This window comes from Corvus hawaiiensis, chromosome Z, assembly GCF_020740725.1.
Source record: "Corvus hawaiiensis isolate bCorHaw1 chromosome Z, bCorHaw1.pri.cur, whole genome shotgun sequence".
In the NCBI taxonomy this organism is placed as follows: Eukaryota; Metazoa; Chordata; class Aves; order Passeriformes; family Corvidae; genus Corvus; species Corvus hawaiiensis.
In genome coordinates, this window is record NC_063255.1 from 47,433,571 (window position 1) to 47,446,442 (window position 12,872).

The 12,872-nt window shown below is 42.8% G+C and overlaps 1 protein-coding gene across 7 annotated transcripts in view; it reads right to left on the reverse strand.

Annotated features, from left to right (window-relative positions):
* PALM2AKAP2 (PALM2 and AKAP2 fusion) overlaps positions 1–12,872 on the reverse strand; it is a 271,083-nt gene that overhangs the window by 142,754 nt on the left and 115,457 nt on the right. For 5 of the 7 annotated variants that reach the window (XM_048292519.1, XM_048292523.1, XM_048292520.1 and 2 more), the window contains one exon: positions 6,260–6,361. The exons of the other annotated variants lie outside the window; for them this stretch is intronic. In XM_048292519.1, the coding sequence (XP_048148476.1) occupies positions 6,260–6,361 (102 nt within the window). The remainder of the gene's footprint in view (positions 1–6,259; positions 6,362–12,872) is intronic. 7 annotated transcript variants of the gene reach the window in all.

The following is a 12,872-nucleotide window of genomic DNA, read 5'->3' on the forward strand; positions in this document are numbered from 1 at the left end:
CTACCAATGTTGAAGAAAAAAGTAATAATGAACTGATTTTCAAAGAGTCATGAAACAACAGGTAAAAACGTGTGAGGGATGTTGCTTTAGAATAGCAAACGTTTTCTAGCAGTTAAGGATGTAGTAATGAGATGAAAAGTGTAGACCACACAGTAGGAATAGATGAGCAGTCTACTTTGCTCCAACACCCATTTTGAGATATGATGACATATCACTAGACAGCTTTTCAAAGAAAAAATGTGAGAAGGTATTTCAGATTTTCCAGAGTGTTCATTTGTTTAAGCATTCCTTGTATGCATATGAAGACATTTTGGCTCTTGGACAGACATCCACAGACACTTAATTACAAATTACCACAGGCAGTGACAAGTTGTTTGTGAAACTAACAGTGAACACTTTCATCAACGAACCTCAATGGTAGAATCATGGTTTATCTTACCTGGGGATACCACAAACTGAAACGTTTGCTTTTTTTCCTGATTTATTTTCAAGTGAGTATAGAATATTCTTGCACCAAGAACCAATGTAGCTTGGTATGTTTGTATTTAAAAAAATAATTAATATTAAAAATTACTGTTACTTTAATATATTTCCTCAGTCTTTTTATTCACACACAGTAGAATCACTTTTCCTGTAACATTAAAGCAAAGTATTTAATCAGCAATAGGAAATTTATCATGACATGCATCGTTACACTGCCTAGAGTGCTAGACAGAAAATGAATGTATTGGTGAGTGGGTGCATGCTGTTCTCTGTGACATGGTCTCCTCTGTCCCCCAGGAGTGCAGTCTGGTGGGCAAAATGGTTGGGTCTGGCCATCTACATGCTGTGTGCATCTGCTCAGACCTTGGCCAGCCCCAGCAGGACTGTCTAGGTCGAGTACACCGCACAAACACCTGCATGGAGCCAGGGGACAGAGGTGCCGGTGGGTGAAGGAGCATTGCTGCCTCTGAGAACGATGCACTGCTGAAGGCTGGAGTGGGCTGCAGAAGCAGTGTTCTCAGCTTGACTATTGCAACCTAGTGGATTATCCCTAAGGACTGTGTTTTACCACTGCTTCAGGAGGTTTATGAACTAGTTGTGTCCATAGCTGTCATGACCCTGAGCACAGGTTGCCCGTTTCCTCCATGAAGTAGGACTTACAGTTTTTTGTTTATCTCCCTCCTGTGCTGGAGTTTTCATGCCTGGCCATCCCACAGCAGCCTGGGCAGCCAGAAGGCAGCTGCAAGGCTGAGAGCTGAGCTCTGCTCTGAGGTGTGCAGCTGGAGACAGCAAGGCAGCTGGCATGGTTGGAAACAGGAAATTAAGGCTGGAAATAAGGAATGAACTGTTGCCCCAGGGCTGGTAGTAATTAAGCTACCAAGCCATTGCTCTGAGAAACTGTGGCAGACAGCACCATGGTGCAGCTCAGAGAGCAGCTGGCATGGATCACTTGCTCAGGACTGTTCCAGCCCAGGAACTGGTGTGCAAGTGCCCTTTATGTCTTATCCAAGTGCCTCTGCTCTGAAGCCTTTAATCCAATTTACAGTGATAATGAAACAAAGAGATGCAGGCACCAACACTAACGTTTCTAGAATTTTCTAGGTGCAGTTTCTTGAGGCAGAGGAAGAAAGGAAGAAGAATGTTGTTTATTGGCTTGGTGCCTAGGGCTTGGGTGAGTGGGCTCTGAACATCACTTGACCTCACTAGGACTGCTCAGGCAGATACTGTTCAATGACTTTCAATATTACAAAGGTAAAAATAGAGGCTGGCTAGCCTATGGTGAAGATGCTAAAACTGAGAGGTATCTGAGTGGCCAGCTGAACTGAAGCAAAGCTGAACCATGAGGCAGCAACAGCACATTCAGAAAATCATCTGTAATGGGCAGAAGTTCCTGATTTGTCTGGAGTACCACAACCCAAAAGAGAGGGCACCACCAACCCATCAACTAGCTATCTGTTATCTTCTTAGAGAGAAGTAGCACGACCCTGAGCTCCCCTAGAGCTCCTGTGCTTCTCTTTTTCTTTGAAAATTAAAAATATTATCTGGGGCATGGCTTTTTATTTACAAACTGGTGATTTTCCTGTGAAATAGTTGAGTGCCATGTATTTGTAGTGCAAAAGAGGATGCAATCTGCCAGACCCTCCCTGTCTTGATGCACAAATTTAGGTCCATATTGTGCATTAAAAGAAGGGTTGTACAGTGGGAATGAATTCAGAAGCAGATAGCAAAAATCTGATAGTTAAATCGTGTGGACCTGGTCATATTTGAGTTTGTGATCTTGAGGAGCATGAGCCTGGCAAGGAGCAAAGACAAACCCCTGAACTTTGCAAGAGTGAACTTCAACTGTTTAAGGAGTTGGTGAATGAAGATCCCCTGGGAAACTGTCCTTAAGGACTGAGGGGCTGACCAGAGCTGACAAGGCTTCGAGACCACTTTTCTTAGCGCAGTGTGTAGGAAATCAAACAAGGCAGGCTGGAAACTGGCATGGCTGAGCTAAGGTCAGCTCCTCAAACCAAGGAGTAAGAAAGAAATATCTACCAGTGGAAGCAGGGACAGGAACCTGGGGAGAGTACAGGAATATGGTTTCGTGTGTAGGAATGGGGTCAGGAAAGGCAAGGCAAAGCTGGAATAGGACTTGGCAAGAGATGTGAAGAGTAACAAGAAGGGATTCCGTAAGTAGAAAAAAAAGGCTGAGAAGAATCTACCTCCCTGTATCTCCCTGTAAACAAGAAGGGAGAACTGGTGCTGACTGATACGGAGAAGGCTGAGGTACTCAATGAGTTCTTTTGCCTCGGTCTTCACTGGAGTCAGACTTCACAATTCTCTGAAGTAGCTGATCCTCTGGGTGGGTGTGAGGGAAGTTAAGACCCTCCCACTGTAAGTAAAGAAGACACTTGGGATCACTGATGAAGCTTAATAGGGACTGTATGACATGCATCCCAGGGTCCTGAGGAAACTGGCTGATGTTCAAGGCCAGGCTGGGTGGAGCTCTGAGCAACCTGGTCTAGTGGAAGGTATTCCCGCCCTTAGCAGACAGGTTGAAGGAATGAGATGATCTTTAAGTTCCCTGCCAACACAAACTATTTAATGATTCTATAATTCTGTATTGTTGCCAAGCTACTCTCCAACATATTTGAAAAGTCATGGCAGTCAGGTGAAGTCCCCAGTGGCTGGAAAAAGGGAAGGTCTGCCCATGTTTTTTAAAAGGGGAGAAAGGAAAAACTGGGAAACTACAGACCAGTGAGCTTCACTTTTGTGCCTAGGAAGATCATGGAACAGATCCTCCTAGATGATATGCTAAGGCACATAAAAGATAAGGAGGTAATTTGAGGCAGCCATCACGGCTTTACTAATGGAAAATCATGCTCGACTAATCTGGGGGTCTTCTGCAATGGAATAATGGCAATGGTCGCCAGGGAAGACCAACAGATCTATCCGGGCTTCCGTAAGGCCTTTGATATGGTCCCCCCGACATCCTTATCTCCAAATTGGAGAGACACAGATTTGATGGATGGACTGTTCAGTAGATAAGGAATTGGCTGGCTGGCTGGAGCCAGAGAGTTGTGGTCAATGGCTCTGTGTCCAGGTGAAGGCCGGTGATGAGTGGTGTCCCTCAGGGGTCTCTCTTGGGACTGGTGTTTTTCAGTATCTTTAAAAATGATGTGGACAGCGAGATCCAGGGCCCTCAGCAAATCTGCAGATGGCACAAATCTGAGCAGTGCAGCTGGACACACCAGAAGGAAGGGATGCCATGCAGGGAGACCTGGACAAACCTGAGAACTGGGCCCATAAGAACATCACGAAGTTCAGCAAGTGCAAGTGCAAGGAGCTGCACCCGGGTTGGAGCAATTCCAAATGTGAGTACAGACTGGGAGAAGACATTGAGAGCAGCCCTGAGGAGAAGGACTTGGGGTTTCTCATGGATGAAAAGCTGGATATGAGCCAACAGTGTGCACTTGCAGCCAATTGCATCCACACATGAAAAGAAGTGTGGCCAGCAGCTTGAAGGAGGTGATTATCCTCCTCTACTCTGCCCTTACTCTACCCCCCTGGAGTACTGCATCCAAGTCTGGGGTCCTCAGCACAAGAAAGACAGAACATTTTTGGAGCAGATCCAGAGGAGAGCCATGAAGATGATGAGAGGGATGGACCACCTCTTCCATGAAGACAGCCTGAGAGGGCTGGGATTGTCCAGCCTGGAGAACAGAAGACGTTGGGGAGACCTTATTGCAGCCTTACGGTACCATTAGGAGGCTTATAAAAAGGAGGGAGAGGGACTTTATATATGGGCAGATAGAGACAGAACAAAGGGCAATGGTTTTAAACTGAAAGAGGGCAGATGTAAGCACTCAGAGGGTGGTGAGGCACTGGAAGAGGTTGCCCAGAGAAGCTGTGGATGCCCCATCCCTGCAAGTTTTCAAGGCCAGGCTGGATGGTGCCCTAAGAAATCTGATCTAGTGAAGGGCATCCCTGCCCATGGCAGGGGAGATGGAACTAAATAATCTTAAAGTCCCTCCCAACCAAAACCTACAATTCTATGGTTCTATATTTAAGAAGAGTTGCAAGATACATGTTTTTATCTATGGTATGGAGTACTGACACATAACAATGTCTTCTTTATTAGGGAGACTTTGGGCAATAAGTTCTAGCACTTCTTGGAGGATGCTGTAGAAAGTTAACAGGTGAGATCCTTTTGTATTTCAGCTCTGGCTAATTTGCTTAAGCTTTTGACTCTATCAACATTTTATTTTCATGCCTTCTACTGTGATTTTACTGCAGTGTTTTTAGATATTGGCATCACATGTGGTTTATGACCAACCCAGGGACCACATTAAAGCTACTTGGCTAAGTAAGTGCATAAACATATGTGAATTTCTTGGAAACTGTTCATCAGTAAAAGGTACTGCCATGGGAGAAGTGAATAACAGAACCTTGCTTATCTGTCTGTGTGCGTAATGTTTGTTCTCTGTGGGAAAACCTAGCAGCTCAGCTTGTCAAAGTAGTTGAAAAATGAACTAACGTTGATTCTAAAATGTTTTTATTTAACCAAAGCACATTTACTGCAAAATGTGATCTACTAATAGAATACAAAATTACCTGACAATAGACTTGAAACTGAAAGCAGTACTTGAAGATGACAGCCAGTATTCACAAGTACAAGTTTTCTGCACAAGCTTTAATTACAGTGGAACATGATGCAGTGCTTCAGGACAACAAGATCCCAACGTGCCAACAGAAGGATCTAGATTCTGCCTGTTCTGTGGATTCAGAGGCTGTTCTTAAAAAAAAAATCTACTTACACTTTGAGCTTGTTTTAAGATGGATGATCAGTGCCCACCTTTAAGAACACCTACTGCACACACGATACACTTATCAAGGACTACGTTAACAAGGCTTCTCAGTCATCCAAAGAATGAAAGAAATTATTACTTCCTTGTTGTCAACAAAATGGCACAAAACCTACAGAAAAGATTGTATTAAAGACATATCAGGGTAAGCAGTGGTGGAAGGGAAGATTTAGGAATGGTTTGCAACAGAACTTATGGAAAAAATTACATATTTCATAGTGGTGTACAGTGCCTTAGCTGCAGACATTGCTCTGCTATGCTTGTTAATCCATTCTTCAAGTAAGCCACCTTTTATCCTGCTCCTTGGGACACCTCTTAAATAGCCACCAGAAATTTGGTCTTGAGATAGGGAGTACACTGTTTAGAAAAGAAGGATTTTGAAAAAAAAGAAAAAAGTACATCTTCTAAGAATCAAGTTGTTACATTTAAGACACACACTCAATCTGAAAAACAGGTGTTAGAAAATTCTCTGTATGACTCCAAGCACAAAACAAGGCTACCTTTTCCCAAGAAGAAAGAATGGCCTACAAAGAAGTATAAAATGACATAAACATTTGAAGAATGTGTGTGGTCTTGTGAGTGCCTGGAGTTGCCTCCAGTGTCTGGAGTTGCATGGGTACAAGAGAGGACAAAACCTTGGCCTAGATACCATGTACTTGTATCAGCAGAGATGGAAAGAACTGAATGTTTCCATGTTAAAAAAAAAAAAAAAAGGATGTTTCCTATGGTACTTGTATGTAGTTCAGCTACGTTGTTTTGAGAGTACTCACTGCAGTTCAAAAAGCCTTGACTTATTTACAAAAATACATATCAAGCAGCATTTCCTGGCATTTAAATGACATCAGGACACCAGACTCATTAAGGTAATATAACGAAAGAGTTCATGGCTACTGGACTGGTATTATAATACTTTGTTCCTTGAGACTTACCAGCTACTCTGCTTGATCCGTTCCACCCAGGAACTGGCTCTGCTGTTCGTGAATAGAGGGTTGGGAGTTCAGGGATCTGGGAGTAAATGTAATTTACTGCATCTGGTGTCAGAGAACAGGAAACAGTTAGATTTGTTCTACGAGCCCCAGTGGCTTCATTGCTTAGACAGCAGAGTGTTGTCAGCCCTGACAATAGTCACTGGAGCTTTGTACTACATAATTGGATCAAAGCAAACAAAGTGCAAAGCCACTGTCCTGTGATTGGTGTTCAATAGACTAGCTGAGGCAGGAGGGAATGGGTCCAGATGACTCAAACCTTATGTCAGATGAACACATAAAATTATTTGTCAGGAGGTTCTGGATTTATCAAGTCTGTGACCTTTAAAATTGGGGGTGGGGTGGGGAAGGTAAGGAATAAACCTGATGTGATACCCAGAATACATGACATTTCAAATAGAGATGTAAAAGCCTAAAAATGCTAGTGTTGACTGACTAGGATAAGAAACCAGCTCTTTTGTACCAGTTGTTTCCAATATTACTGAATCAGAATTTGGCTTTTTGTTCTTAATGTTGAAATTCAGCTAACAATAAAATCTCACATAAATATTGATAGGGTACCAGTTTTGGTCTTCAGTAGCTATTATGCTCCTGCCAGTGCTGCAATGCCGTAATTCATTAACAAATCCTGAATTAGTAGAAAGCTATCTTAAATGATTGACTTGTTTTACATTTGAGCTTATGGCTGCTTGTCATAAGCTAAATGTGTACTTTAGAAGAGATACTAATAAATTTAGAGGTATTTCTATGGAGATATTTTGTGGCTGGGTTACATACAACTAGCATTTATTGTTCTGGTAGGATTCAGTGGCTGAGCTAAGAGCAGAGCTCAGAGGAGAGATGTGCAAATAACTGACTTAAGGTTCAGGCACCGGACCAAAATGAAAAAAAAAAAATCACATTATTTCCTGTCAACTGGAAATGTTTTCAGCTCTGTATGGACATGGTTAAATTTATGTTCAAACATAAAATCCTATTTGGTGTGAAACAGATCATTCTTTTTTCTCCAAGGGTATTTCGCCAGTTCAATGTATAATTTGTCAAGCCCTTAGTACTGCCTAGTCCATGTGTCAGGGTAGGAAGCAAAATTTGCCTTCCTCAAAGACTCTTGTTGCTATAAGCAAGTGAGAGAGGTTGACCAGTGCAGACCATAAAAGGGAACTGGTGAAATGAGAGTAAAAATGAAATGTCCTGTTGTAAGCTGCTTGACTGCATCTGGTTAAGGGAGATACTTTCATCACACTCCCTAAGGGCTAACACCCATCCCAGAAAAAATACCTACACCTGGTAGTGTCCTCAGGAAGGACATGATGTGCCACCTCTAATCCCAAAAATTTTTTTGGCAGGAAAAATGGGCCTGATATTAGTGAAATGGTTTTACTCCCATACCTGTCAGTGGTGGCCACCAGTGCTACCGGATGCAGAAAAGTAAGTCCCCAGAATGACACTCCATCCCTCCACGAACCACTGTAGGTAACTCAGGTAAGGAGTCCTCTTTCCTCCCTTCCGGTGTCAGAAAAGTAGGGCACAGAGGCACAGTGCAAACTCATTTAAAACCCCCACAAATTTAGTATATAAATGAGTTCAATTTGTAGCAGATGAATTGGAAAAAACCCCAAGCCTGTCCAGCGAAATGTTATTTTATTTCATATTTCAGTGGACAATTGGCAGACTTAGCAAATGGGCTTTCATAATTTCAATGCATACTGTATCCTCAAAGTTTTGTATTTTTAGCAATAGAGCCTAGGAAAAATAATTGTTTAAGACACACAGCTGACTGAGCAAGGGCCAGCAACAGCTGCTTTCTTTTGCAGGGTTACTTGCCTCTAATGACAAATTGGTACAATGCTTGGTTCTGTTGCTCTGGGAAGTATCACCAGCAAATGAGTAGGCCATTATTGAAAACTGAAGTAATTTCTCAGAAGAAAGAAGTGGGGACTGTGTTTCCAGTCCAGGGAAAGAAGGCACTTTGTGTTCTGGAAATAGCACAAACTTAGTAATTATTCATCCCGTAGAGTGTCCTTTTGGAACAGTAGTTTCAGTACACACTCATGCAGTGACTGAGTGACAGATGTGAAACATGTGTTACATGTGGTTGTAATCAGTGCAGAGTTGAATTGCTTAACTAATCATCCTGACTTTTTTGCAGTTTATGTGGATCAATAGGCATGGCTAGGGTACAGTTCTCATGCGAGGACACTGCAGGAGGCAAAATCCTTTGTAAATGTTTATTTTTCCCCCAGTGCCTGTAGGGGGAACTGAGCATCGCTGACATCTAGCAGTAGGGAAGGACAGTTGTACAGCTTGATGGTGAAACTCTCACTTTGGTGTGGTAGATATCTGTGAACCTTAGTAAGCTCTTGTGTTTTTTTTTTTTTCCTTGCCTCCTGCTTTGGCAGATGACCTAGCTAAGTGTTAGATGCTGTTAATATTGACTTAGTTTAGAAACTTCTCTGTATCTTAATTATAATAAAATATTTTAAAAAATTAGCTTCAGGGCTCCAATCTGTCATTGTCATGAGAAGGGAATGCTGGGGGAGCAGTGCAATTCTCGTGGAGCTCCTTCTAAACCTAGTGGCTGATGTGTCAGAAGTGGAGTATTTGACTACAAGTTGGGGTCGGTTGGTTCTGCCAGTTCCTGCCTTGTGTTATTGTCTCTCCCCCCACAACTCCAAACAAAGCAAACACTCTCATTTCCCTTTATCTCACTGGCAACACAGTCTCTTTCATTTAGCCCCTTTAAAAGGATATAAGAGGCTAATTTTACAAGGAATGGATGAGACGCAAATGAGCATTTTGTTCACGTGAGAAGTAAGACAGAACAAAAATAACATTTGAAATCACTGCACTCAATATCTTAATTTCAATCTTTGATGAGTTATTAGTTTCTAAGGTTGCCATAAAATAAGTCCTGTGTCTTTTTGTGCTACTTGCAACAAAATGAATTTTAGGACTATGGCACTCCTCCAGGTTAACAGAGAGACAAGTGCTAGGGAAAACATATGGGGCAAGGTAATCCTTCAAGGGCGCTTGCACAAAGCTAATCCTTCAGAACTGCTCAGAATAGCTCCCACACAGAGGCTTGTGGTCAAATGTCAGACAAATTAATTTTCCAGGGGCTGGATTCTCTTTAGAAGTCCACTACCAGTAAAATTAGAGGTGGGTCTGCTGCAAATACTGACTCCCAGGGCAGGGCTGTTCCACCTACAAAGCTCTCTGGGGCTGCGTGGGACTACATCAGGAAGAACAGAGATTATGGCACTCCCACCATGTTTGTAAGAATATCAATGGAGGTTTTTGCTAGAAGCTGAATAGTCTGGCTCTGATTTACTGAATCATGCTTTAAACAAAAGAAGTTGTGGGTTAGGGTCCATAGCTGACATTTGTATATCCATAAGCAATATGGTGGATGAGTGCATCTACCAGAGCACTAAGAAATGCTCCCCAACCTTTTCTGAGGGCAAGAAGCCTATGTTCAGCCACCTCAAGTGCATGTATACCAACGTATGTAAGATGGACAACAAGCAGGAGGAACTAGAGCCTTGTGCTCAGTGTGAGGGATGCCAGAGGAATCACAGAAGCTTGGTGGGAAAACTCACATGATGAGGCGACCACAATGGATGGCTACAAATATTTTCAGAAAGATAAGAAAGAAAGAAGAGGAGGTGGATTTGCACTTTATGTGACAGATATTTGCATGTATAGAGGAGAGCTGTGGAGACCATGCAGTTCAATTTAACTAGTGCCTTAGGATCATGATTAGAGGGGTCATCACTAAGGAGGAAGTTACTGACCTCCTTGTCAGGATGATGAAGCAAACAAAACCTTACTGTGGCTGCTCAGTGAAGTCTTGGGCCAAATGAGCCTGGTTTTCATGGGTGGCTTCAATTACCCACACATTTGTTGGGAAAAAATAAAAGCTGTGCATGTGCCATGCATCAGGTTCCTGGAATGTCTTAAAGACTCCTTTTTCCTATACAGGCTGGACATGCTTGTATCTAGCACATTGCTAGATTTACTGCTTGCAAACCAAGAAGATTTACTTGACTTACACTGGTAGCCTAACTACCAATGATACCTTGGATACAGTGAGCAAATATTGTGGAGTTTAAAGTCCTGCTTAGAACGCTGAAGACCACTAGTAGGATGAAGACCTTAAATTTCAGAAGGGACAACTTCAATATGCCAGGGGCCTAGTTGTGAGAGGTTCCACTGGAAGCATCCATGAAAGTCAAAGGAGTTTGTGAGTGCTGGGAGTTATTTGAAAGTGCCTGCTGAAAGCACAAGAACAGTCTATTCTTTACAAAGGCAAAGGAAGAAGTCTAAATAAAAGACTTCCCTGGCTTAACGATGAACTGTTAGATGTAATTAAAAGCAGAAAAAGCAGCATACTGGCTGTGGAAAGGCAGCCAGTTAGCCACTGGGTACTACAAGCATCTTGCTAGGGGGATGCAGAGATGCAGTCAGGAAGGCTAAGGATCAGCTAGGAGTAAAGTATGCAAAAAATGTCAAGAAGAAAGGGTTCTTCAGTATTTGAGCAGTAAGCAGAAGGAAAGACACAAGACCAGTGCGTAAGGAGTGCAGGGAAGCTTGTCACTAACAATGGTGACAAAGCAGATTTCTCAATACCTTTTTTTGTCTATAAATACATAAATCCACACCCTAGGGTGTTAAGAAAAGTGCCTGACATTTTTGTAAGGAGACTGTCTATAATATTTGAAAGACACAGAGATCAGGGGATGTCCCTGATGACTAGAAGAGGGAAAAATGTCATACTTATCCACAGGAATGGACCAAAAGAGGACACAGGGAACTGGATGCACAATGGTCTTACTTTGACCCTGGGCAAGTGACAGAATGAGTCCTCCTAGAAACCATTACAAACCAAATGAAGCAGATGGCTGGGAAAAGCCATAATGGATTTACCAAGGACAAATCATGACAGACTAAACGAATCAACTTCTACAACATAATAACATTTTCTATTGACATGGAGAGAGCAGTGGATGATGTTTATTTAGACTTCAGCAAAGCTTTTGACACCATTTCCCACAGCATTCTCCTGGCCGAGACTGATTGAGTGGTGCGTGAGATGGGTAGGAAATTGACTCACATGTCACACTCCAAGGGTGGTGATAAATGGTTTTTACTCAGGTAGCCAGAGGTGCTGTAATTGTGGCAGCTATAGATGGAGACTGAATTAAAAACTTATCAAAAGCCTACAACTGAAAGCCAATCGCTGATGAATTTTTGCAGGACATGTGGAAAGCACTCTTGAAAGAGCTGCACTTGACTCCTCGGAGGGCATGCTGGTCTGTTTTGCTGCTGGGCTGCACAGCTGGTCAAGATCAGAGGAGAGAAAACCAGAAGAGTCTCTAAGCAATGTTCTGGGTACTAAACAATTCAGGTCAGGTTTCCCAGACCACTTCCTGGCCAAATATATGCTAATGCATACAAAATTCAAACAGAGGTTTGTGCAAACTGTTCAATTACTGTAATTGTGGCTTCTGTACGTTGGCTGAAGTAGTAGCATAAAGTTTGCATACAGACAGCCAAATATTGCAGAGGATGAATTAACCCCTGAGGTAAATTCAGCAGACAAGGGAGTTACATCAGATCTTCATGTGCCTTTTATTTCATGTATACATTCACACATAAACATACAGACATGGGGCAAGAACTCTCCCCTTTCCATTTGTTCATGAGGTGCATTCAGCAGAGCACTGCAGCATGCCTGGTTTTGACTGCAGACCTGAGCACCAACAAATGATGTAATGCCTAGCATCATCTCAGATCTTCTTTAATGGAGAGCTTGTCAGCTGCAAGCTGTCACAGAGCTGGCAGTCACAACTGAAGGTGACAGGGCCACAGCTCCCAGCCTCAGCATTTCTGCTCTACTTTCTCTTACATGGTGATTTATGAAGGCAGTGTGTTTGTACCCTGGAAAATGTGGAATTTGTGTTAATTGTGCCTGGATGATTTCAAGCTCAGAAATGCTCACTACCAAACAGCTCTTTTTCTGGAAAGGCTGTGAAGGACACAGAGCATCACTTGATCACTGGTGCTCACCTCCACTTCTCCCCTTCCCTTATAGCCTTTGCTTGGACCTCTCTGGGCTCTGAACACACTCTGTGCTGTGCTTTGTGCACGCTCAAAATCTGTCACCACCATATAGACGGCACAAAATTATACACATGAACACAATGGTGAGATATATCAATTTTAGTACTGTCACTGCATTTACAATAAAGGGACACAGAACAAACGAACATGACATGTATGGATTTGGGAGTCTTTCATGATGTGGCAGCAGCTGAAGAAATTGCCTGAACAGATTGTTGTTGGTTTGTGTCTGTGCTTTACACGGCCTTCCTGGGTTATCCAGCGGCTTCTCCCTTTTTCCTCTCGAGCACATGTTGCCAGACAAATGGCTGATCTGCTGCAACAAAGTAAGTTCTACCTGGTTTTGAAGGAGGGGAAAAATCTATGGTACCAAAGTGCTCACAGCTATGCAGGTTTTCTTCCTGCTCTGATCAGCTACCCTCTCAGACCACTG